We start from the raw sequence: 21,885 nt of genomic DNA, 5'->3' as shown, positions 1-21,885 counted from the left end.
ATATTTGTTTCTTCTAATTATTATTCAAAAAATTACTATTATATTAATATTTTTTTTATTAAAGTACAAAAATCATTCGATTTTTCACCAATAATCTCAATAAGTGTAATTTTAGCTTAATTTAAAACTAATTTTTATGATAAACCTTTTTTTAATATTATATGATTAGTTTATTAAATAAAAATAATTTTTTACATTACAAAACACTAATTACAATCAATTTAAATTTTTAATATAAAAAATTTACTTATAAAAAATTGAAAAAAAATATTCATATGGCAGTTTACAATCTATTATATTTGCATTTTTTTTAAAAATAACATTACAAAAAAAAATATAGAATAAGAAATAATAAAATTTTTAGAACTATTTGCTAATGTTTGAAAAAAAAAATACAAGTATGATTAGAGGTAGTAAAATAAATGTTAACAAAAATTGATAATCATAACAGCTAAAAAATTTAATGAAATTACTTAATTGGATAATAACATATTTTTTTTGTTGCATAGATAAAATATTTATAATGTTTCTTTAACGTCTTTTTCTGTGAGCAAAAATTAAATAATTATTATCAATTTTTTTATTATTCTCTCATTGCTGCTACCACTGGCAAGACATTTTTTGTAAATAACTGTTTGACATTTCCTTTAGGATAAAATTTGACCGCAACATAAAGCAAATTACCACATTTGGCTATTCCAATACCTATCATTCTTGTTGTTTTCCATAAAAGAGCTGTAACTTCTTCCGTTTGTGGGGTGAGAAACTTTGAATTGTAATTATAATTATAAATTTCATCATACCAGATTCTTACTAAATAAGATCCGTAACGATAATCTATAATACCCATTATTGTACCGAATACTTGATTGCCATAGCTAGTCAATTTCTTTGCTTTTGCCAACAAATTAGCATGATGTTGTGCTAGAGCTGATAAATATTTATTTTTAAATGATAATGAAAGACTATTATGAGCTTGTCTGTAAAGATTAATTTCTTTTAAATACTTAAAAAAGCTAAAATTTAGAAAAATTAAAAAAAAACAACTTGCATTTAATTTGAAAAAAGTAGAACTTTTGTCATTAAAATAAAAAACAACACTATCCGCCCAAACCAATCTCCATATCTTATGACTTAAAGAATAAGATTGTAAACATTTAGTTGAATGGAAACATTTAGCACAAGAAAGTTTTGGAGGAATACAAGGTTTAAATACAGGTTTTAATCCAGGTTTTAATACAGGTGTTAAATTACTAGTATTTTGGCAGCTAATAGCAGATGGAGGATCATGTATATGATAAAGTTTGATCATATTTTTACCAAATCTAAGAGGACAACTTTTTCTAACAGAAAACATAGCAGCTTCACGAAATGTTGTAAAAGTTTTGTTACAACATTTGAATATAGTTTCACCATCTCTTGCAAAATTAGTGATAGGATAATATACTCTTTTTGGAATTTTTTCAATAAATTGTGATATCGGTTGACAATCAATATTTTTTAAATCATAACGACTAGTTCCAGCTTTTTGACCCAAAATATATATAAAAGTTTCTGATATTTGTTTTGCATCCATGCCAACTATCATTTGATTTACCATGTCTCCTACATTACTGTATGTTATATTATTGTATTCCATAAAATTTCTTCTTCCCACAACTTTCAACCAATAACCTATTAAATTTATCTGATAAGTTACACTAATTAGAAGAAATAAAATAAGAAATATAAAGTTTAATGACGTATTCATAATTTTTTTATAGATAATAAAATATACATATAATTAATAATCAAAACAATTTTACATTGCTTAAATATAACTTTTTTATTTAATAAAAGTTATATTTTACTATAAACATTAATTTTTTATTTTATATCATCGATATAATTTAACACATCATTTCAAATAAGTATTATTTACTTTTCAAAATACATAGAAAATTATTAAAAATAAAAAATAAATTGTATTTGTAGTAAAATATTTGCAATTATTTTTTTTTATAAGAAAGTTTAAAATATTCTCTTTTACTTTGTAAAACTTATGTATTTAATTTCATTTTTTGCAACTATTTTTATTTTTTTTAATTTATGTTAAATGTGATAATTGAATTTAAAAATAAAATTTTTTTAATTAAATACATGGCTTGATGTTTTAATTAGTGATCATATTTTTATAAATTATTATAATAACCACGCAATAATTATATAATTTTATTATTATATAATGAATCAGTAGTTTTATAATTTATAATTGTCATACCAAAACAATAATGAGCGGCACCAAAAATTAAAAGTTAGAAAAATAACTTTATTTTTTAGAAATATTTAAGTTTTTTGGTAGTTTATCAAGTAAATAGATTAAAAATAGTGCCGTTGTTAACAAAAAAAATGCAAATTCGATACTAAAAAAAAATTAAACTTGTTTATAAAAATATACTTTTGAAAATTTTAAAATTTTTTCCTGTATTTTAATTATTTTAACAATTTAATATTTATTTTGGCTTTCTTTTTCTTCATAATGATAGTAAAAAATGTAGAAAATTTAAGAAATTTTTTCATAGGTTATAAGAAAAAATTTTGTACATAGTATGAAAAGATAAATGAAAACTAATTATTTTAAAAAAAATTTATCTTTTTTAATAAGATTATTTTATTTATATATAAAATATTGTTATTCTTTCTATAAAATAATTTTTTTGAGAATAAAAATCAAATAAATAACACATCTTTTTTATTTTTAAACTTTATTGAATATCAGAAGTTTTACATTATTGATAAATAATCGAAAAATATTTCATTAGGATAAAATTTAACTATTACAAAATTTGAATTTTTTTAGTCATACCATATTTAAGATATTTTGTATTTTTCTATAACAAAAGTAAAATTTTTCTGTTTCTGGATTAAAAAATTTAATTTTAAAATCATAATTGTTAACTATGTCATATAAAATTTCTATTAGAAACATAGTGTATGGGGATATTTTAATACTCATTATTGTACCAAATTTGATAAATTTTTTCTTTAGCTAATAAATATTCATTGTTTTTTTTATAGATAATGAAGGAATATTATAAACTTTCCTATAAAAATTAATTTCTTTTACAAGCTAAGATAAATTAACATAAAAAAAAAAGTTTTTTAAAATTGCATTTTATTTGGATAAACTAAATTTTTTTTTCATAAAAACTATTAACATCATAATTGATCAAAACCATTCTTCATACTTTATAACTAAAATTATTTTTTTTTAATATTTAACTGAATGTTTATTTTTAATACTAGCCCTTTTAAAATTACAAAAGGTTTAATTTTAAGATTCATAGAGATATGTTAATATTGAAATTCAAATGATAGATTTGTCTTTTTAAATATTCTGAAAAAAATATAAAATGGTATTTTTTATTAGTAAAGTATTTAATAGCAGCTTCAAAGTTTAAAAAAAGTTTACCACAACAGGTGTATTTTGAGCATGACCCTGAATAATTTAACTTATTTCATAACTTTTCTTCGGAGTTTTGTCAACAAAGTGTAAGATATTTTGGTATTTAACGTTTTCCATATTTTAAAAATATTTCATTTTCTTATACTAATAGAAAATAAATAAACATCATATGGTAAAATATTTTTTTAAAAAGGATATTATAAAATCTGCCATATCATATATTGTAGAATATGGAACAAAATTGTAGTTTAAAAAAAAATTATTTTTCTTGTTATGTTTATATAATATCCTACAAGATATATTGAATATACTATATTAATTGAAAAAATTATAATTAGAGAGGTTAAATTGAAAAAATAATTTATAAATAGAAAAAATATATTATTGTGATTTTGATTTAATATTTAAAAGTATATTTTAATGATTAAAAAAGAAACCATAAAGTATATATAAATATAAGTTGGTTATTTTATATAGTCATAGATGTAAACTAATGATAAACTTTTTTTTTTATATTTCATTTCAAATATAAAATATTTTAATTTTATTATAATTAAATTAGAATAATTTTTTTAAAACCAACTATTAAAATAATTAGAATTGATTTTTTATAAGAAAATTTAATAAAAAAAATCTATTTTTTTTTGTAAACACTTAATTTATTTTTTTGTTTGAAGTTAGTTTTCAAAAATTTATAAAACAAATTTCAAATATTAAGAAAATTATCGTTTTCTCATTGGCAATTGACATATAAAAGCAAATGTTGACTTTTTACCATTAAATGTATTACGTAACATTTGAAAAAATGGCCATATAATCATACAAAATCTTAGGAGCCATACAAAAAATAAATTAACCAGATTATTATAAAATGGATCTGTTGTTTCTCTGATAAACATTTGCCATTCAACTAAAATTTCTCTTTCTAATGTTACAGATAAAAGTAAAACTAATCCTGGTATTAAACAAAAAGTAAAATATTTTCCAAGAAAAAATTTATATAAATGTGTTAAAAATTTTGCTGAACCAACTAAATGAATTTTATTATATCCTACTCCAACTATTATTAATGATAATTGCCATAAACATAAAAATATTTCAAAATTTAATGTTTCTTCAATAATGAAAAAAATTTTTCCAATTTCTGGATATATAAGAGAAAAGATTGGAAGTAATAAAAATAGAAAAGTTATTGTTGTTGTTGTTTTATATCTTGCTGTTGCATATCTATTATGTTTTACACCTATATTATGAAGTTCACAATCCAATAAATCAATGTAAACAAATGCTTGGTATGTTGATATTCCAACACTCATGAGATGATATAATAAAGCAAATGATCTAGTATATCCTATATTATTATCAACATATAAAGCTAAACTTGAAGATAAATATGTTCTTATATCACTTTTAGACATTGTTAATAAGCTACTAATATAATCTTTTGACCCCTGATTAACTGCATTTTCAAAAAATTTAAACCAAACAATTATGTGTAAAAGCAAAAGACTAAAATTTATTCCACACACTATAAAAGCTATATTTGTACTATTGGTATTTGTTGGAAAGTATGAAGATATTTTCATAACAACACCTTGCCCTGATTTAAATATTTTTACCATTTGATAAAATGCTACAATCCATATTTCAATGGCAACATCAATAAACATATTTGGTTTAGATGATACAAGAAATGTTAAATAATTTAATAAAGAATCACTTAACAATAATTTAAAAAGTAATCCTAATAATGACAAAACATATGATATATAAAAAAATGCCATTATACCACCTATTCTTGAATAACCATATTTTTTAAACATTGCTATAAAAAACCATACAACAAGAACACATGGATAAAAAAACAATGAATAATTTTGATGTGGAATAATCTAAAAATATTAAGTTAAAAACAAAAAAAAAAATTAAATACTTACACTAAATGTGTAGTTCAATTTTTCAATAAATCTATCATTATAAATATTATCCATATCTTGCCTATAGTATGCTTTTTCAAAAAGTTCATTATACATTTGGCATACTTCAAAATATTCTTTATTTTTTGGAGCATACAAACAATAATAAGCTAAATCTGGTTTGATACAAGTATTATTATTATTTTCATGACAAAGATTAGTAGCTGTTCTTGATATAGACATTTCAGAAACTATATTTAAAACTTCAGTGGATGAATAGATACCATAAATTAAAGAATAGACACCAGATATATAAAAATTTATTACAAATATAATACGAACCATATTCCAGGCTGGTGCCATTTTAGAAAAGAATGAAGAAACATTTACAGCCGTAAATTGACCAATTAATATTTCTAAGTACATAAATGGCATACAAAAATATAAAGTTACAAATACACAAGCCGATAAAAATTCTCTTCCATAAATAATAGTAAGAGTTATTATATTAAAATGATATGTAGGTGTTATTGTTACTGCTAAAAGACTAAATAATCGCCCATACCATGAATTAATTGTTTGTTCATTAGATGTATCAAGTACATCAAGACTATCAGAAAAATCATGATTTTCAACTTTATTTAAATTTATCTTTGAAGTATTTTTAATTATTTCTGTTTTTGCTGTACTAACATTTCTATAATATAATTTTGCTTCTTCATCATTAATAAGATCTGGTATTTCCATTTCTTCAAAAGGCAAGTTATCTTTTATAGAACTTTTTATAAGTTGAAAATATTTTGATTTTTTAAAAATTTTTTCCAACTTTAGTAGCTCACTATAATCTTGTATCAATACTGGAAAATCACAATCCTCTTCCTCTTCTTCATTATCATCTTCTATTGGTTCTTTTTTCTTTTCATTTTTATTTAATATTGTTGGAATTTTATCAGTAGGTTTAAATAAATAAAAAGAATCACCTTCTGTACTACTATCTGTTAATAAAATTTTTTTATTTTGCATTAAAGGATTCACTTGGTAAGTTAATTGTTCATTTACTGTACTTTCTTCTGACTTCTTAATTTCATTTTGAATTTTTGACATTTAAAAAATTTTTATAAATTTTTATTAAAATGATTAAATTTATAAATAGTGAAAAAATTTTTTATCTTCAAAATGTTAATAAAATTCAAATTTACAATTTAAAAAACATAATTATTCTAAAAGATTTTATATAAATTTTTTAATTTGATAAAAAAGATACTTCCTAAAAAGAAAACCTGAGTATTAATGAATAACAATGAGAATATAGGTCATCCGAAATATATTTTGAGTTAAAATTTAATAAATTTTAATGACATCACTTACTGATAAAGAAGTTCAACTACATTTTAAATCATATTACCATCAAAATGAAGTTATGGATATTTTCATGAAAAATAAAAAAAAACTCCGAGTTTTTTCATATGAAAATCCTACAAGTAAAAGTTCAGGTTGGTGGAAATAAAGAAAAATTAGAGTTAATGTTTCAGGAAGTAGGAAGTATATAATAACAAGTTTATCAAAATTTACTAAATGGTATCTAAATACAAAATCAGAAATAAGAAATTTTTATGAAATTATTCCTCTTGATGCACCATGCAGATTATACTTTGATTTGGAATATTCAAAAGAAATTAATCCAGAAGCTGATTCGAAAGAATTATTTAATAACTTTTGTTTGACTGTAAAAAATTTTTTAATGTCAGAATATAATATAGAATTAAATATTGATGAGACGTTTTTAATTCTAGAATCATCTACACCAACAAAATTTTCTAAACATGTAATTATTCATTTACCAGAACAAAAACTTTTTTCCAGTAATATTGAAATGAAAAAATTCACTGATTTTCTTTATATTACAATGTTAGAAAAAAATATATGTTTAGTATATAATGGTAAAACTAATAATGTTGGAGAAAAAATAAAAGTCCCAATATTTGATAATGCAGTTTATACAAAAAATAGAAATTTCAGACTTTATCTAAGCTGTAAATTAGGTAAAAATACTTATCTAAAATTATCTGATGAATGTAAATTTTATCAATATAAAAATATTTTAAATCCTACTAATGAACGAATATTTTTTGATTCTCTTTGTGTTCCAAGATTTTATTATAAATATAAAACACTTCCTGAATATACATTAAATGAAGAAATTATAAAAGTTAAAATTCCAAAGGCTAAATCAATTGGTAAAGCTTTATTGTATAATATGTGTAAAATAAACAATGATTATTGTGATTATCTTAAAAGTGGTTATGGAAGAACATCGGCATTTATTTTGTTGGAAGAATTTATCGTTAATAAAAATAAAGAGTATGTCATTACAGCAGATATTAGGGCATGGGATATTATAAGAATTAAAAAAACAGGAAAAATAAGAATTATATATCATATTAAAGATTGTAGATATTGTTTTCAAATCAAAAGAGAACATAAAAGCAATCATGTTTATTGGGAAGTGTATTTTGATCCAAATTTGATATGCCATCAAAAATGCTTTGATAGAGAGTGCAATGGAAGATCTTCTATTGGAATCGAAATTCCTCATAATATTGCTGAAGAGGTTGTTGATGTTTTAAAAGAAATGGGATTGTATCAAGCTCCTTATGATAGTTTCGCCGACTCATTTTGGAATATGGAAAGAGATAATATTTCATTTCTTAATTCTGAAGAGATTGAAAAAGAAATTAGGGAAGAATATATTGTTAAAGAATCAAGAAAGAGAAGTAGGCAAGAAGGTGATTTTTTTACTCCTCCCACATTTAAGTTTCCAAAAATACTAGACGAAAATAATTATACTTCAACTGTATCTGAAAAAATGGAAGATTCTGATTTTGTTGTCATTGATGGTAAAGTAGATAACAAAAATAAAGACAATCTCAAAGCCATAGTTAATAATCCAGAACCAACACATTATGGAACTCATCAATTTTCAGTAATAAATCAAGCAAATTTTAATGAAAATTGTGAAAATCAATTTCAGCAAGATAAAAATAATCAAAACTCAAATATGCCGGTAACAAACAAACATTTATCACACATTTCATCATGTTCTACTTCTGAGGAAGATCCATTAAATGACGCCTTTTTCAATTCAACGCTCTCATCAACAAACGATTCATCAATTATAAATCCAGATGCCAACTTATTCACATTAATAAAAAAAAATACTAAAAATATTTGCGTAACTGACAAATCAGGAAATGAACAAACAATACTAGAAACTTCTTATGATACGGATAATTCATTTAAATTGTCATGAAGAAAATTTTAACAAATTAAAAACTAATTGTCAAATGAAATCATCGATATATTTAATAAGGACAATTTATAATAACTACCAGAAACATTAAAAATATGGAATTTACCAGTTGTAAATGTATTGATTCCGAGGAGCTTAAATTAACACTTAAATTTACTATTATTAATAAGAAAAGTTATTTTGGATAGAAACATTTCCACTTCAATTATTACCATATGTTATTGGAATTTCAATGTTTTAGCCAAAGTTAACTTTAATAATTAAATTATTTTAATTTTGAATAATATTTTAAAATAATTTTATCAATTTTCACACACCGCCTTTTTTTAAAAATTGAATTTTACATTTTTCACTTTGCATTCATATTTTATTTCATTTATTAATTTTCTTATGTATTAAAAAACTATCCAAGACTTTCAGAACATTTCTAACAAAAAAAAAAGCATTTCAGCTGCTAATATTCTACATAAAAAGATGATTTAAAATTGAAAAAAAACGTCATAATTTTATTTAAAATGCTTCAAATACTATCTTTGTTAATATGGACCAGACCCTTATCAGTAATATTAACCTGTTTAATCATTAGACCTACTATTGACTTAAAAAATATGTGTACTTGTTTGTTTATAATATAAAGTTAAACTATTCTTATCTTTAGTGATAAAACATTTTCTATTTTGGTATATTATATTAAAAGTTAACTTTATCATTAAGATAAAGTGCCTAAATTTGTAATAATTATAGATAAGTAAAAGAAAAACAAACATAACAATGAAAGTTTTTATTTTTCCAAGAAACACGAAACTTAAATGTCGCAAGAGAGACACGTGAACGAATCCATATAACGTATAAACATTCTTCCAATATTTTATATAATTAATAGTTTGCTTGAAAAACATTTAATGAATGTTATTAATTATTAATTATACTTTTCTCTTCTTCTTCTTTATATTTTAAATATTATATAAAAGTTATTTATCTAGAACTTTGATTTATTTTAATTTTTAATTAATTTATTAGTCGTTATTTCATTACTTGATCATTTCTATAACTATTTATCTTTTTATTTTATCAATATATATTAATACTTTAAGCATTTTGTAATCATATTTTATAAAAAAAGATTTATATCAGTTGTTTTATATTATTTTTTTTAATAATTTTATTTTTAACATAATATTTACAGTATAACTAAGTATCACTTTAAAAATGATTGCTGACGACTCAACAGGAATGGTTATTTTGACAGGTAATTCTCATCCAAATCTTGCCAAACGAGTTTGTGAGATTCTTGGGAATAACTTAGGAAGTTGTGTGGTTTATAATAAAACAAATCGTGAAACATCAGTTGATATAAAACAATCTGTAAGAGGTAAACATGTTTTTATCATTCAAAGTGCTAATAAGGATGTTAATAATAATATTATGGAATTATTAATTATGATATATGCGTGTAAAACTTCATCTAGTAAAACAATAACTGTTGTTATGCCATATCTGCCATACTCTCAACAATGTAGAATGTATAGAAGAAGTGCTATAACTATGAAATTAGTTGCTGATATGATATGTAAATCAGGAGCTTCTCGTCTTGTTTCTTTAGATTTATATAAAAAAGAAATACAAGGATTTTTTTCTATACCTGTTGATAATCTTCGATCTTCACCTTTTCTTTTACAATATATTAAAGAGAATATTGCTGATTATAAAAATGCTGTTATTGTTGCTAAATCTCCTGGTACAATGCATAAAGCAACTTCATTTGCTGATAGATTACGTTTAAGTATTGCTGTAATTCATGGAGAAGAATCTCAACAAGAAAGTGAAGAAATTTCTAAAGAAGATGGTCGTCAATCACCACCTTTAAGACCTTCATCATCTTCTGCTTCTCTTGCAGATGCAAAAAAACAAAGTACAAGTTATGAATTATATCCAGCAGCGGTATGTTTAAATTAACAAAGAAAAATTTATTACTTAAATGATTTATGTTATATACTTTTAAATTATATTTCTAAATTAATAATTAATTTTTTTTTAAGTTTGCTAAAGAACGTCCACCAATGAATATTGTGGGTGATGTTGGTGGAAGAATAGCAATTATTGTTGATGATATTATTGATGAAGCTCAATCATTCGTTGCTGCAGCAAGTGTTTTAAAGAAAAGAGGAGCTTACAAAGTTTATGTTGTTGCTGTTCATGGTATTTTGTCGGGAGATGCACCTACATTAATAGAAAATTCATGTATAGATCAGGTGTGTTTAAATTGATTTTTATATTAATAACATTATTATATTTTCAGGTTATTGTTACAAATACTGTACCACATGATATGCAAAAGATGAGATGCCACAAAATAAAAACTGTTGATGTATCTATTATGTTATGTGAAGCGATCAGAAGAATTTACCACAAAGAATCACTAGGATTTCTTTTTAGAGATGTTACTTTAGATGATTAATGGAAAAGTCATTTTTTACAAAAATGTTTTAATTTTAATACATTACTAATTAGATAGTGTGATTAGAGTTCGTTTTAGTGAATATTTTAATGTGAAGCATTTGTTATTTATGAATAAAATGAATTTTATTCATTTTTGGCTATTAAAAATATGAAATTAAAGAAATTTTTATCCATTAACAATATTAGTATAAATTGACGAAAACTTTATTTTTAACTATTTTTAATTAATATCTTAAAAGAAAAAATGCTATTTGAATTAATGTTGTCTTAGTGAAAATATGTTTCTCTAACCATAATGAACTTTTCAACTTTTTCTTGTTTATCAGTTAGTTTAATAATATCAAGAATACTTGGAATGTTATAATGAATTTTGTTTATAGTTGTATTAAAAGTTTAAAAATCTATGAATTGTTTTTGTTGTTTTAAAATGAATAAATTTTGATTGATTTTTATAAAGTATGTTATTACTTTTTTTAAACTTAAAAAGTATAAATGATAAGGAAATTTTTTTATAAATAATATTATTTATAAGTAAAAACTTATTAATATTACAGATTGTTTTTCATCAATAACTTGCTTATCTTATTACTTTACCAACCATGACACTGATAATGCAGTTATTTAACCATAATATTATTTATTAATCGGTAAAACTTTTAATTAATTAAAAATTTGAATAAAATTATTTTCTTACATTAAAAATAATTCTTGGATAAATATATTTTTTTCAGTATACAAAATAAATGTTTTTATTCTTTTCAATTACGAATATTAGTTTTGAAAAAGTTGTTGAATTATTAAAAATGTGATTTATCAATAATATAAATTTTTTCATTTTTTTTAGTATTTAAATTAAAACTAAAATTTGTTTTTTAAATAATGGATAAACTATTTAAAATATATAATATAAATGGTTTTTAAGTTTTAGAAAAATTGTTTTATATAATAAAGCTAAAAAAAAGTGTCTGATGTAAAACAATAGAATTTAAATTTTTAAGAGAAATAGGTAATTAAAAATAAATAAAAAAATCTATTTTTTTAAAAAGTTAAAAATAATTTATAGAACTTTTTAAAATTTTTAAAAAATTATGAACAAAATGTTTGATAATAAAACTCTTTGTATCTTTAACTTCATTAAATTAATTGATAAATAGGAAAAAACTAAAAAAATTATTATGGTCGAGGAAACATACTTTTACAAGCACAATACTTAACAAAAAAAACATTATCACTTTAAAAATATCAATTAAAAATAATTAAAAAAAAATTTCTTTTTGTTTTAAAACAAACAATATTAATAAATTAAAATAAATTTTTTAAACTAGAGTCTTCATCAAAATATACTTTATCCAAACTCGAGTTTTTGTATCTTTCAATTTCTTCATATACCAATTTTTCAAAATTGAATTTAATTTCTACGGGTTCTCGTTTTTTTATTTTTGTGGACTTTTTTTTTGATTTTGAAATATGTTTAACAGCTGGAATATAGTAGACTAATGGTTTTGTTTTTATTGTTGAATCATCTATTGATGTTATTGAGATATTTAAAGAATCATCAATAATATTGAATTTACCTCGGGAGGAATTTTCCATATCTGCCAAATCTAATGAAGCATCAAATAATTCTTCCGTATCAATCGAATTATTAATAATTTGATCATTATTATTCATAATTTTTTTAGAAGTTTTATCCATACCTTCAAATTTTGCAACATGTTCACTATCAGAAATTTGGGAAAATGATGAAAATTTATTTGTAAGTGCGAAAAAATCAGTCATTTGTGTCTCTTTATTTTTATCTTCTGCTTTTAAAGATGAATTAAATAATTTACTGGTATCGTTGGGTATATCCAATGAATTAACTAAAGATACAGATGAACTTAAAGAGTTATGTTGAAGAAAATCATTTGTCAAAAATCCTTTTAGACTAAATATATTTTCTGAAATTTCTAAATCATTCCAAATCGGTTTTTTAGTATTAGGTAATGGGGAAACACTATCATTTGTAGACACAAAAGATGATGACAATAAAGAAGAAGATAAACTTGATTCAACATCTAACATTCCTTCACATTCTAACTCAATAAAGCCTTTCTTGACATCGTTTGATGAATACTGATGTGTTTTAAAAAATTTAGAATCAGAACTGAAAGAAGTATTGGTAAACTGTGAAAATCTTAACATACGGCTTTCGTTTAATGCTTGATTAATAGAATTACCTGAAAAATTATAATTTCTTACAGAATTTTTATATTGATTGAAATACTCAAGCCATAATTGAAACCAATTTGATGGAAATCCAAATTTAAAACAATTAATAAGTTCTTCTGGATATCCATATTCTTTCATTTTTTTAACATTTATAGGGGCTACTAGTTTGTAGAGTTGAGTTCTACCACAAAGAATTATATCAAAAGTTTCTCTATCACAGATAACATCTTCACATGAGACATCATTATAAGAATGATTTGTATAGTCTTTAATTTGTCCTTTTAGAATAACATGGAAATCATCTTCATTTTCACAAGGATGTATCTACAAAATATTTACATCTTATTTTATATAATAAACATACTCTAAGATACCAATCCACAATATTTACAGCACTTTCAAGATAAGTAACTTTGTATTCATTCATTTCTCGAAGGGCAACTTCTACTAATTGATGTGAAATAGATAAATCATTATTTTTTTTAAATTTCAAGTAAAAATCATCAGTAATATTTACCCAATTTGTTGGAAAACCATATTTGAAGCAAGAGATAAATTCTAAGGAAAAACCCATATTCTTCATCTTATTTTTATTTATTGAACTTTCAAGCTCTATTAAAATATTACCATCACATAAAATTTCATTATACTTCCCAATATATATTATAGGTGTAGAAATATAATAACTATTCAGAGGTAAGAACATATCGTTCTTTCCAGCTATTCCTTCTAGTACTATATCAAAGTCATCGTAGTTTCCTTCAATAAACTAAAAAAAAAAAATAACTTTCATAAAATATATAATTTAACTTACTTTTATAAACCAATTTGATAATTTGACAAATTTCATTTCATTGAAGATTATTATTATATTAAAAAAAATACTAAAATATTGAATATTATAAAAGATAATTAATATACAATAAAAGACAATAGAAATTTACTTTCACTTGTTTTAATGACGTAGAAGTTCTGTTTAAGACAAAAAAAATTAAAATTGTTTATTAAAATTGTTAAAAATAAATTTTAATATATTCCAATAATCAAATTCCTATAAAAAAAATTTTAATAATAAAAAAATAAAAAGTTATAGAAATAAAATATTATGTAAAAAACATACTAATATTTTTTATTAAAAAAACTTATTATTGACATAAAAATATGAACTATATCAGTAAATAAGATTATTACAGCAAAAACAGTGTCATTTGGTCCAATTTTATTTCTTTCATCATTCAATATCATTTGAAGATCTATAAATAAATACATAACTGATAATAAAATTATAATAAATAAAATAATATTTTGAAGAAAAGTTGTTTGATGAAATGTTAAATTTAACACAATTAAAAGAGTAAATATCATTGGTGAAAATAATGTTAATTTCCATAAATGTCTTTTCTTTGTAATATCAACAAATTGAAAATACACTAATAATCCTATAATTGTTACAATAATTATTGTTGCTAATACAGTAAACAGTATTAAATACACTTCAACATATAATGTTAACAGTGCTGTTAATATACTGATAGCTAACGTATTTAGAATCACTAAAATTACATTCCACGGAAAGTGTCTTCTAAAATTTTTACAACAAACAGTAACAAGATAAACAATCACCCACAAAGCAAATGTTATATAAAATATTCCATAAATATGTAGTTTATTTTCTGGAGAACTAAGCCATTTTCGAATTGAAGGAATACATGTAATTGAAACTGTGACTGAAACAATTAATAACATTATAATGACGAGTCCAACAATATTTATTATAAATTTTCTTCTGATAGATTGATTTTTAAAACAATTTAAACTTTTTTGTTGAATAGATTCATTTTTATTTAAACTTGAAATATCTAGTATACTTGGCATACCACATTTTGATTTTAAAACTGAATTATTATTTCCATTGTCTTTTTTAAAGTTACAAATATTTTTTGTTGAATCTTTATCATTTTCAAACTTGGTAATTGAAATATTTTTCAAATGCATTTCACGTGACAAAAATGAATCATCTTGTTTTTGAGTGTCATGTCTAATTGTTTTTAACGATTTCTCTTTGCTATATATTGTTTTTGAAGATTTCTGTTTTACTATAGAATATTCATTTTCCAACATTACAAAATACACAAGATTTTTTATATTGTTTTATACTTTAAACAAATGATTTTTAAATATTAATTTTGTAATTCAAAATTTGGCTAACAAATTTTTTTAAAAATTTTATGAATATAATTAAAAAAAGTAAGTAATCAACAAATAAAAGTATTCATTTTATATTAATTATTTGATTTACATAATTTACAAATTTAAATCTTAATCATTGATATAACAATTATTAAAAGTAACAATAAAATAAAATAAAAATTTAAAGTTTACCAATCATATCAAAAGTTTAACATGTTGTGACAAATTTTTAATTAAAAAATAATATGTAGGAATATAAAAAATATATATAGTATTTTTTTTTCTATTTGTTTCAACATTATTAAATAATATACTTTAAGGTTAGTTAATCAATCAAAATTTTTAATTGTTTGAATTTACAACAGTAGATATATAATAAATTCATTAAAAAATTATGAAAAATAATTTTAAATTATAGATAAAGTAAATATTTTTAATCTATAAATAAAAAAGTGTCACGTTTTTATCAAATTGAAAAAAAAAACTATATAAAAAAAGTCATTTTGTAACTTTATGTAAAAAAATTTAAAATGCTTCTAATTTATTATTCTTTTTTGATTTTTTATTTTTTTATACCTCTGAAAACAGTGGAATCAAGACTTTGTCATACAAAAATTTTACTTAGAAATGGGATAAAAGTTTATGTTGTTGATGGAGTGACATTTTTTACTTTTGGAGCTGCTTTTGAATATAATAGAAGAAAATGTAACTCTCCACAAGTGAGAAGAACAACAAAGAGATCAACAAGAAGACCTACTAGAATACCTGAAAGAAGAACAACTAGAAGACTTACTAGAAGACCTACTAGAAGATCTACTAGAAGACCCGAAATAAGAATAACTAATCGACCTGAAATAAAAACAACCACAACGAAACTAGTGCCTGTTATAACATCAACTACAAAAACTCAAACACCAACATCAACTACACAAACCCAAGCACCAACAACAACTACACAAACCCAAGCACCAACAACAACTACACAAACCCAAGCACCAACAACAACTACACAAACCCAAGCACCAACAACAACTACACAAACTAATGCACCGACAACAACTACACAAACTCAAACACCAACAACAACTACACAAACTCAAACACCAACAACAACTACACAAACTCAAACACCAACAACAACTACACAAACCCAAGCACCAACAACAACACAAGATCCAATAATTACTTTCAAAAACAATGTAAGTATTTTTTTAAAGAAAATTATTTATTTTTTTAGTACTTTGAAGAGATAAATAACTATCGTACTCGTCATCAAGTAAAACCATTGGAAATTGATTCTGAATTGGAAAAAAAAGCTCAGGAATATGCAGAAAAAATGGCAAAAACAGGAAGAAGTACACCAGATCCTGATAAGACTTACGGAGAAAATATAGGTGTTAGTTTAGATAGCGTTGAAAATGTTATTAAAGGTTGGTATTCACAAATTTCACAGTTTAATTTTAATAGAAAAGAATGGAACCCATATAATTTAAAGTTTATTACTTTAGTTTGGAAATCAACAACTCATATGGGATGTGGTATAGCTCAAAATGAAGAAAGTTCTATATATTTTATCAATTGTAAATTTAATCCTAAAGCAGATTTATACAATGATGATGAAGTAAAAAAAAATGTTTTTGAATCAAAAAGAAGTTGAATGCATTTATAAGTATACGGTTTATAATAGTTTTTTTATTGTATCATTTTAATAAGAAAAAAAATTCTTTTACATTTACATTGTAAAATGTATTAATTTACAATATTTTATGTAAAAAATTTTTTTTAAACTTAAAATATAAATAAAACTTTTTATTTGTTAAAAATATTATTATTTAATTAAATTCTACTTAACATAAAAATAAAAAGTTCTATTAAACCATTGTGCAAATATATTTTTTGGAAATAATAATTTAAAATAAATGTTTTAAAAAATACACAAAATATTTGGATAGTTGCAAATTTATTACTTTAACCAAATTAAATATTTAAAGTATTTTAATAAAAATGTATTATTTATTTTTAAAGAATAACAATATGCTATATATAGATATATCTTTTTTGTAACACAAAAATTTTATTTGATCATTTTTCTCAAAAAATCTGCTAGTCTCAAATAATTTGAAGATATTTTTTATTATTTAAAAAACATTTATGTTATTGTACAACATAAAGGTATGAATTAATTATAAGAATAATTATAAAAAAAATTTCTACTATTGCAAACGGTAGCAAAATAAATAATCACCCACAAAGTAAACGTTACATAAATATGAACTTTATTTTCAGGGTATTAAATTATTTTTTAAATAATGAAATGCATGAATTTGAAACTATATCAAAACTTTTGAGAAAAAAGTAACATTGAGTTAAATAATAAAAAGAATTAATTTTTTAAACAATATAAACTTTTGCGTTAAATGGATTCATTTTTATCAATAAATAAAATACAAATTTTATTGTATGTTTTTAATTTTAAAATAATTTTTATGGCATCTTCATCAATTTATGGTTAACATTTTAATATTTTATGAATACATTTCATATGATAAGAATAAATTATTTTACTTTTAAAAATAATACTAAAAAAAATTTAAAAGTTAGTTTAACAAATTTAAAACTTTTATTTGTTTAAAATTACAAAAGCTAATATAGAAGAAGCCTAAAAAACTGATAAAAAAATATTTTTAAATTAAAAATAAGGTAAATATATTCAAATTAAAAATAAAAAAAACAACATGATTTTATCAAATTAAAAAAACTATATAAAAGAGTTATTTTGTAACTTTATGTAAAAAATTTAAAATGCGTTTAATATATTATCTCTTTTTTATCATTTATTTTTTTACATTTACAAATTCAGTAAACTCAAAGCATGCTGATATAAAGATTAAACATAAAAATGGCGTAAAAGTTTATGTTGTTCATGGAAAGACATTTCATAATTTTAGACGTGCTTTAAAATATAGTAGAAAAATAGGCAAACATTTAAAGGAGAGAAAAACAACAAAGAAGCCAATAAAAAAACTTACTAAACTACCTGGAAGAAGAAAAACTAGAAGACCTTTATTAAGAACAACTAGGAAACCTTTGTTAGGAAAAACTACACCAAAACGAGGTCCTCTTATAACACCACCTAGACAAACAAAAGTACCAACAACAAAACACAATTCAATTGCTATGTTAAAGAACCATGTAAGTATTTTTTAATAAAAATTATTTATTTTTTTAGTACTATCAAGAAATAAATAAATATCGTGTTCTTCATCAAGTAAAACCATTAGAAATTGATCATGAGATAGAAAAAGCAGCTCAGAAACACGCTGAAAAAATGGCAATGGCTGGAAAAGAAACACCAGGTGCTGACACAACATATGGAGAAAATATTATTAGTTCTTCTTTACCTCTTGAGAGGGGTGTTGAGCAATGGTATAACACAATTAAAAGATTTGACTTTAATAAAAAAGAAAGAAATAATGAAAATGTAGAGTTTATAAATTTAGTTTGGAAATCAACAACTCATATGGGGTGTGGTATAGCTAAGAACAAAAAAAGTTCTAAATCTTTTGTCAGTTGTAAATTTTATCCTAAAGCAGATACATTCAATTCAGATGATATTAAAAAAAATGTTTTTGACAAAAAACATAGTATATTTGGATAGTTGCTAATTTATAACTTTAACCAAATTAAATATATAAAACATTTTAATAAAAATGTATTGTTTATTTTTAAAGAATAACAATATGCTATAAATAGATATATCTTTTTTTTTGTAGCACAAAAATTTTATTAAAAAGTAGAACAAACTTAATTTTAAAATATAAGTTTTTTTGCTAAAACCTTATTTGTTTGATCATTTTTCTTAATAAATCTGATAGCCTAAAATAATATTGAAGTTATTTTTTTTATTTAATAAACATTTTTGTTATCGTAAAACATAAAAGTATGAATTAATTATGAGAATATTTGTAAAAAAATTAATTTAAAACATTTTTCTTTTATGTATATTTAAAAACAATAATTTAATTATTTTTAAATTTACACACTAAATTGATTTATCACAAATCAAAAAAATATATTTTACTATTGCAAGCGGTATCAAAATAAACAACCACCTACAAAGTAAACTCTACATAAATATGTATTATATTTTTTGGGTAATAAAACTATTTTTGAAATAAAAAAATTACATGAAGTTGAAACTATGGTAAATCTTTTAAGAAGAAAGTAACATTGAGTTAAAAAAAAAATTTTTTTTCTTCAAAAAGATTTATCTTTTCTAAACAATATAAATTCTTTCGTTTACTAGATTCAAATCTATCTGAATTTGAAATATGAAATATGAAACATATTGTATGTTTTTTAATTTAAAGGAATTTATGTAATATCTTTATCAATTTTTAGCTTACATTTTAATATTATTTGAATACATTGTATATGATAAGAAAAAATTATTTTACTTTTGAAAATTTTTATAATAACATGAAATAATTGTTTTTTACAAAATTACAAAATAAAAAAGATTTTTTATTAAGTTTTTAAATTCAAAAACAACAATTTTAAATGTTAATATTACACTAATTTTTTTATTGTGTATAGTTTGCAAATTTCAATTTTATAAATTGATAAAATTATTATTAAAATATTAAAAAATTACAAATTTAAAGTCTATTAATCATATAAAGTTTTTAGTGAACTACAAGTAAAATATGTTATGGCTATTTTTTAGTTAATCTATAAAATGTATGAAATGTAGGACAAATTTTGGAGTATTCCGTATTTTTAATAATAACACTAAAAAATAAAATTAAAGGTTAATTAATCAAAACTAACACTTTTTTTTGTTTACAAATACAAAAGGTTATATAGAAGAAACATAAAAAAATGATAAAAAATATTTTTAAGTTATAGATAAAGTAAATATTTTTAATTATAATTAAAAAAATGTTGTGTCTTTGTCAAATTTAAAAAACTATATAAAAAAATCATTTTTCAACATTATGTAAAATATTGAAAATGAATCTAATATATTATCTTTTGTTCATCATTTATTTTTTTATACCACTGAATTCAGTAGAATCAAGATTAAGTCATGTAAAAGTTTTGGTTAGAAATGGTGCAAAAGTTTATGTTTGTGATGGAAAAACATTTAATAATTTTGGAGCTGCTTTAGATTATAATAGAAGAAAAAGGAGACCTCAACAAGTGAGAAGAACAACAAGGAGACCAATAAGAAGACCTACTAGAAGACCTACTAGATTACCTACTAGAAGACCTAATAGATTACCCACTAGATTACCTGGAAGAAGAACAACTAGAAGACCTATATTAGGAAGAACTACTCCAAGACCAGGACCTGTTGTAACACCACCTAGACAAACTAATGCACCAACAACAACACAAGATCCAATAATTACCGTAAAGAACCATGTAAGTATTTTTTAATAAAAATTTTTTATTTTTTTAGTACTATCAAGAAATAAATAAATATCGTGTTCTTCATCAAGTACAACCATTGAAAATTGATCCTGAATTAGAAAAAAAAGCTCAGGAGCACGCAAAAAAAATGGCAGAGGCTGAAAAACAATCACCAGATACTGACACGACATATGGAGAAAATACTGTTCGTTCTGACTCATCTCTTGAGGGTGGTGTCGAATATTGGTATAGTAGAATCAAAAAATTTGATTTTAATAAAAAAGAAAGAAATAATGATAATGTAGAATTTATAAATTTGGTTTGGAAATCAACAACTCATATGGGGTGTGGTATAGCTAAGGACAAAAAAAATTTTAATTATTATGTCAGTTGTAAATTTAATCCTAAAGCAGATACATTCAATTCAGACGAAGTAAAAAAAAATGTTCTTGAAGCAAAAAAAAATTAAATGTATTCCTTAGTATATGAATTTTAATATTTTTTTTGCTACATCATTTTAACATGATTAAAAATTCTTTTACATTTGCATTGTAAGATGTATTAATCTACAATACTTAATGTAGAAATTTTTTTTTAATTTTAAATATAAATAAAACTATTTATGTGTAAAAAATATTATTATTATATTTTATCCAACATAAAGATAAAAAATTCTTTTAAATCATTGTGTAAATATATTTTTTTTTCAAATGCTACTTTTAAGTATATGTTTTAAAAATAACATAAAATATTTGTATAGTTGCAAATTTATAACTTTAACTAAATTAAATGCATAAAGTTTTTTTTATTATTATTTTTTTTTAAATTTTCACGTTCAAATATTTTAACTTAAAATTGTGACTGAAATTATTCTTCATCAGTTAAAAAAATTTTTTTTAATCTAAACAATTTTAAAGTTATGAATTAATAAAAGGATA

General features: G+C 21.7%; 7 protein-coding genes across 7 annotated transcripts; 3 read left to right on the top strand and 4 right to left on the bottom strand.

Moving 5' to 3' along the window:
• Positions 1–583: 583 nt before the first annotated feature.
• On the bottom strand, positions 584–1,639 carry SRAE_2000130200 (Cysteine-rich secretory protein, allergen V5/Tpx-1-related family and CAP domain-containing protein; the record flags this gene model as incomplete). Its single annotated transcript, XM_024652237.1, has 3 exons — positions 584–766; positions 815–1,006; positions 1,052–1,639. 3 exons carry the CDS (start codon positions 1,637–1,639, stop codon positions 584–586), a joined length of 963 nt encoding a protein of 320 aa, XP_024505834.1.
• A 2,528-nt stretch (positions 1,640–4,167) lies between these two features.
• Positions 4,168–6,465, bottom strand: SRAE_2000130100 (Sodium:neurotransmitter symporter family-containing protein; the record flags this gene model as incomplete). The annotated part of the gene is made up of 2 exons (XM_024652236.1): positions 4,168–5,337; positions 5,383–6,465. 2 exons carry the CDS (start codon positions 6,463–6,465, stop codon positions 4,168–4,170), a joined length of 2,253 nt encoding a protein of 750 aa, XP_024505833.1.
• A 250-nt stretch (positions 6,466–6,715) lies between these two features.
• Positions 6,716–8,671, top strand: SRAE_2000130000 (DNA-directed primase/polymerase protein; the record flags this gene model as incomplete). The annotated part of the gene is made up of 2 exons (XM_024652235.1): positions 6,716–6,854; positions 6,894–8,671. The coding sequence occupies 2 exons, from the start codon at positions 6,716–6,718 to the stop codon at positions 8,669–8,671; spliced, it is 1,917 nt and encodes a 638-aa protein (XP_024505832.1).
• Positions 8,672–9,880: 1,209 nt separating this feature from the next.
• Positions 9,881–11,129, top strand: SRAE_2000129900 (Ribose-phosphate diphosphokinase family-containing protein; the record flags this gene model as incomplete). The annotated part of the gene is made up of 3 exons (XM_024652234.1): positions 9,881–10,612; positions 10,711–10,923; positions 10,971–11,129. The coding sequence occupies 3 exons, from the start codon at positions 9,881–9,883 to the stop codon at positions 11,127–11,129; spliced, it is 1,104 nt and encodes a 367-aa protein (XP_024505831.1).
• Positions 11,130–12,433: 1,304 nt separating this feature from the next.
• Positions 12,434–14,192, bottom strand: SRAE_2000129800 (SANT associated domain-containing protein; the record flags this gene model as incomplete). The annotated part of the gene is made up of 6 exons (XM_024652233.1): positions 12,434–12,654; positions 12,706–13,277; positions 13,318–13,332; positions 13,398–13,666; positions 13,707–14,111; positions 14,157–14,192. The coding sequence occupies 6 exons, from the start codon at positions 14,190–14,192 to the stop codon at positions 12,434–12,436; spliced, it is 1,518 nt and encodes a 505-aa protein (XP_024505830.1).
• A 176-nt stretch (positions 14,193–14,368) lies between these two features.
• On the bottom strand, positions 14,369–15,463 carry SRAE_2000129700 (Hypothetical protein; the record flags this gene model as incomplete). Its single annotated transcript, XM_024652232.1, has 3 exons — positions 14,369–14,393; positions 14,496–14,595; positions 14,938–15,463. The coding sequence occupies 3 exons, from the start codon at positions 15,461–15,463 to the stop codon at positions 14,369–14,371; spliced, it is 651 nt and encodes a 216-aa protein (XP_024505829.1).
• Positions 15,464–15,570: 107 nt separating this feature from the next.
• On the top strand, positions 15,571–21,416 carry SRAE_2000129600 (CAP domain-containing protein; the record flags this gene model as incomplete). Its single annotated transcript, XM_024652231.1, has 8 exons — positions 15,571–15,589; positions 16,121–16,731; positions 16,770–16,962; positions 17,041–17,184; positions 18,393–18,724; positions 18,762–19,104; positions 20,604–20,959; positions 20,997–21,416. The coding sequence occupies 8 exons, from the start codon at positions 15,571–15,573 to the stop codon at positions 21,414–21,416; spliced, it is 2,418 nt and encodes an 805-aa protein (XP_024505828.1).
• Positions 21,417–21,885: the final 469 nt, after the last annotated feature.

This window comes from Strongyloides ratti, assembly GCF_001040885.1.
Source record: "Strongyloides ratti genome assembly S_ratti_ED321, chromosome : 2".
NCBI classification, from domain to species: Eukaryota; Metazoa; Nematoda; class Chromadorea; order Rhabditida; family Strongyloididae; genus Strongyloides; species Strongyloides ratti.
Note: the sequence above shows the minus strand (reverse complement) of the source record. Positions and strands in the feature narration are given on the sequence as shown.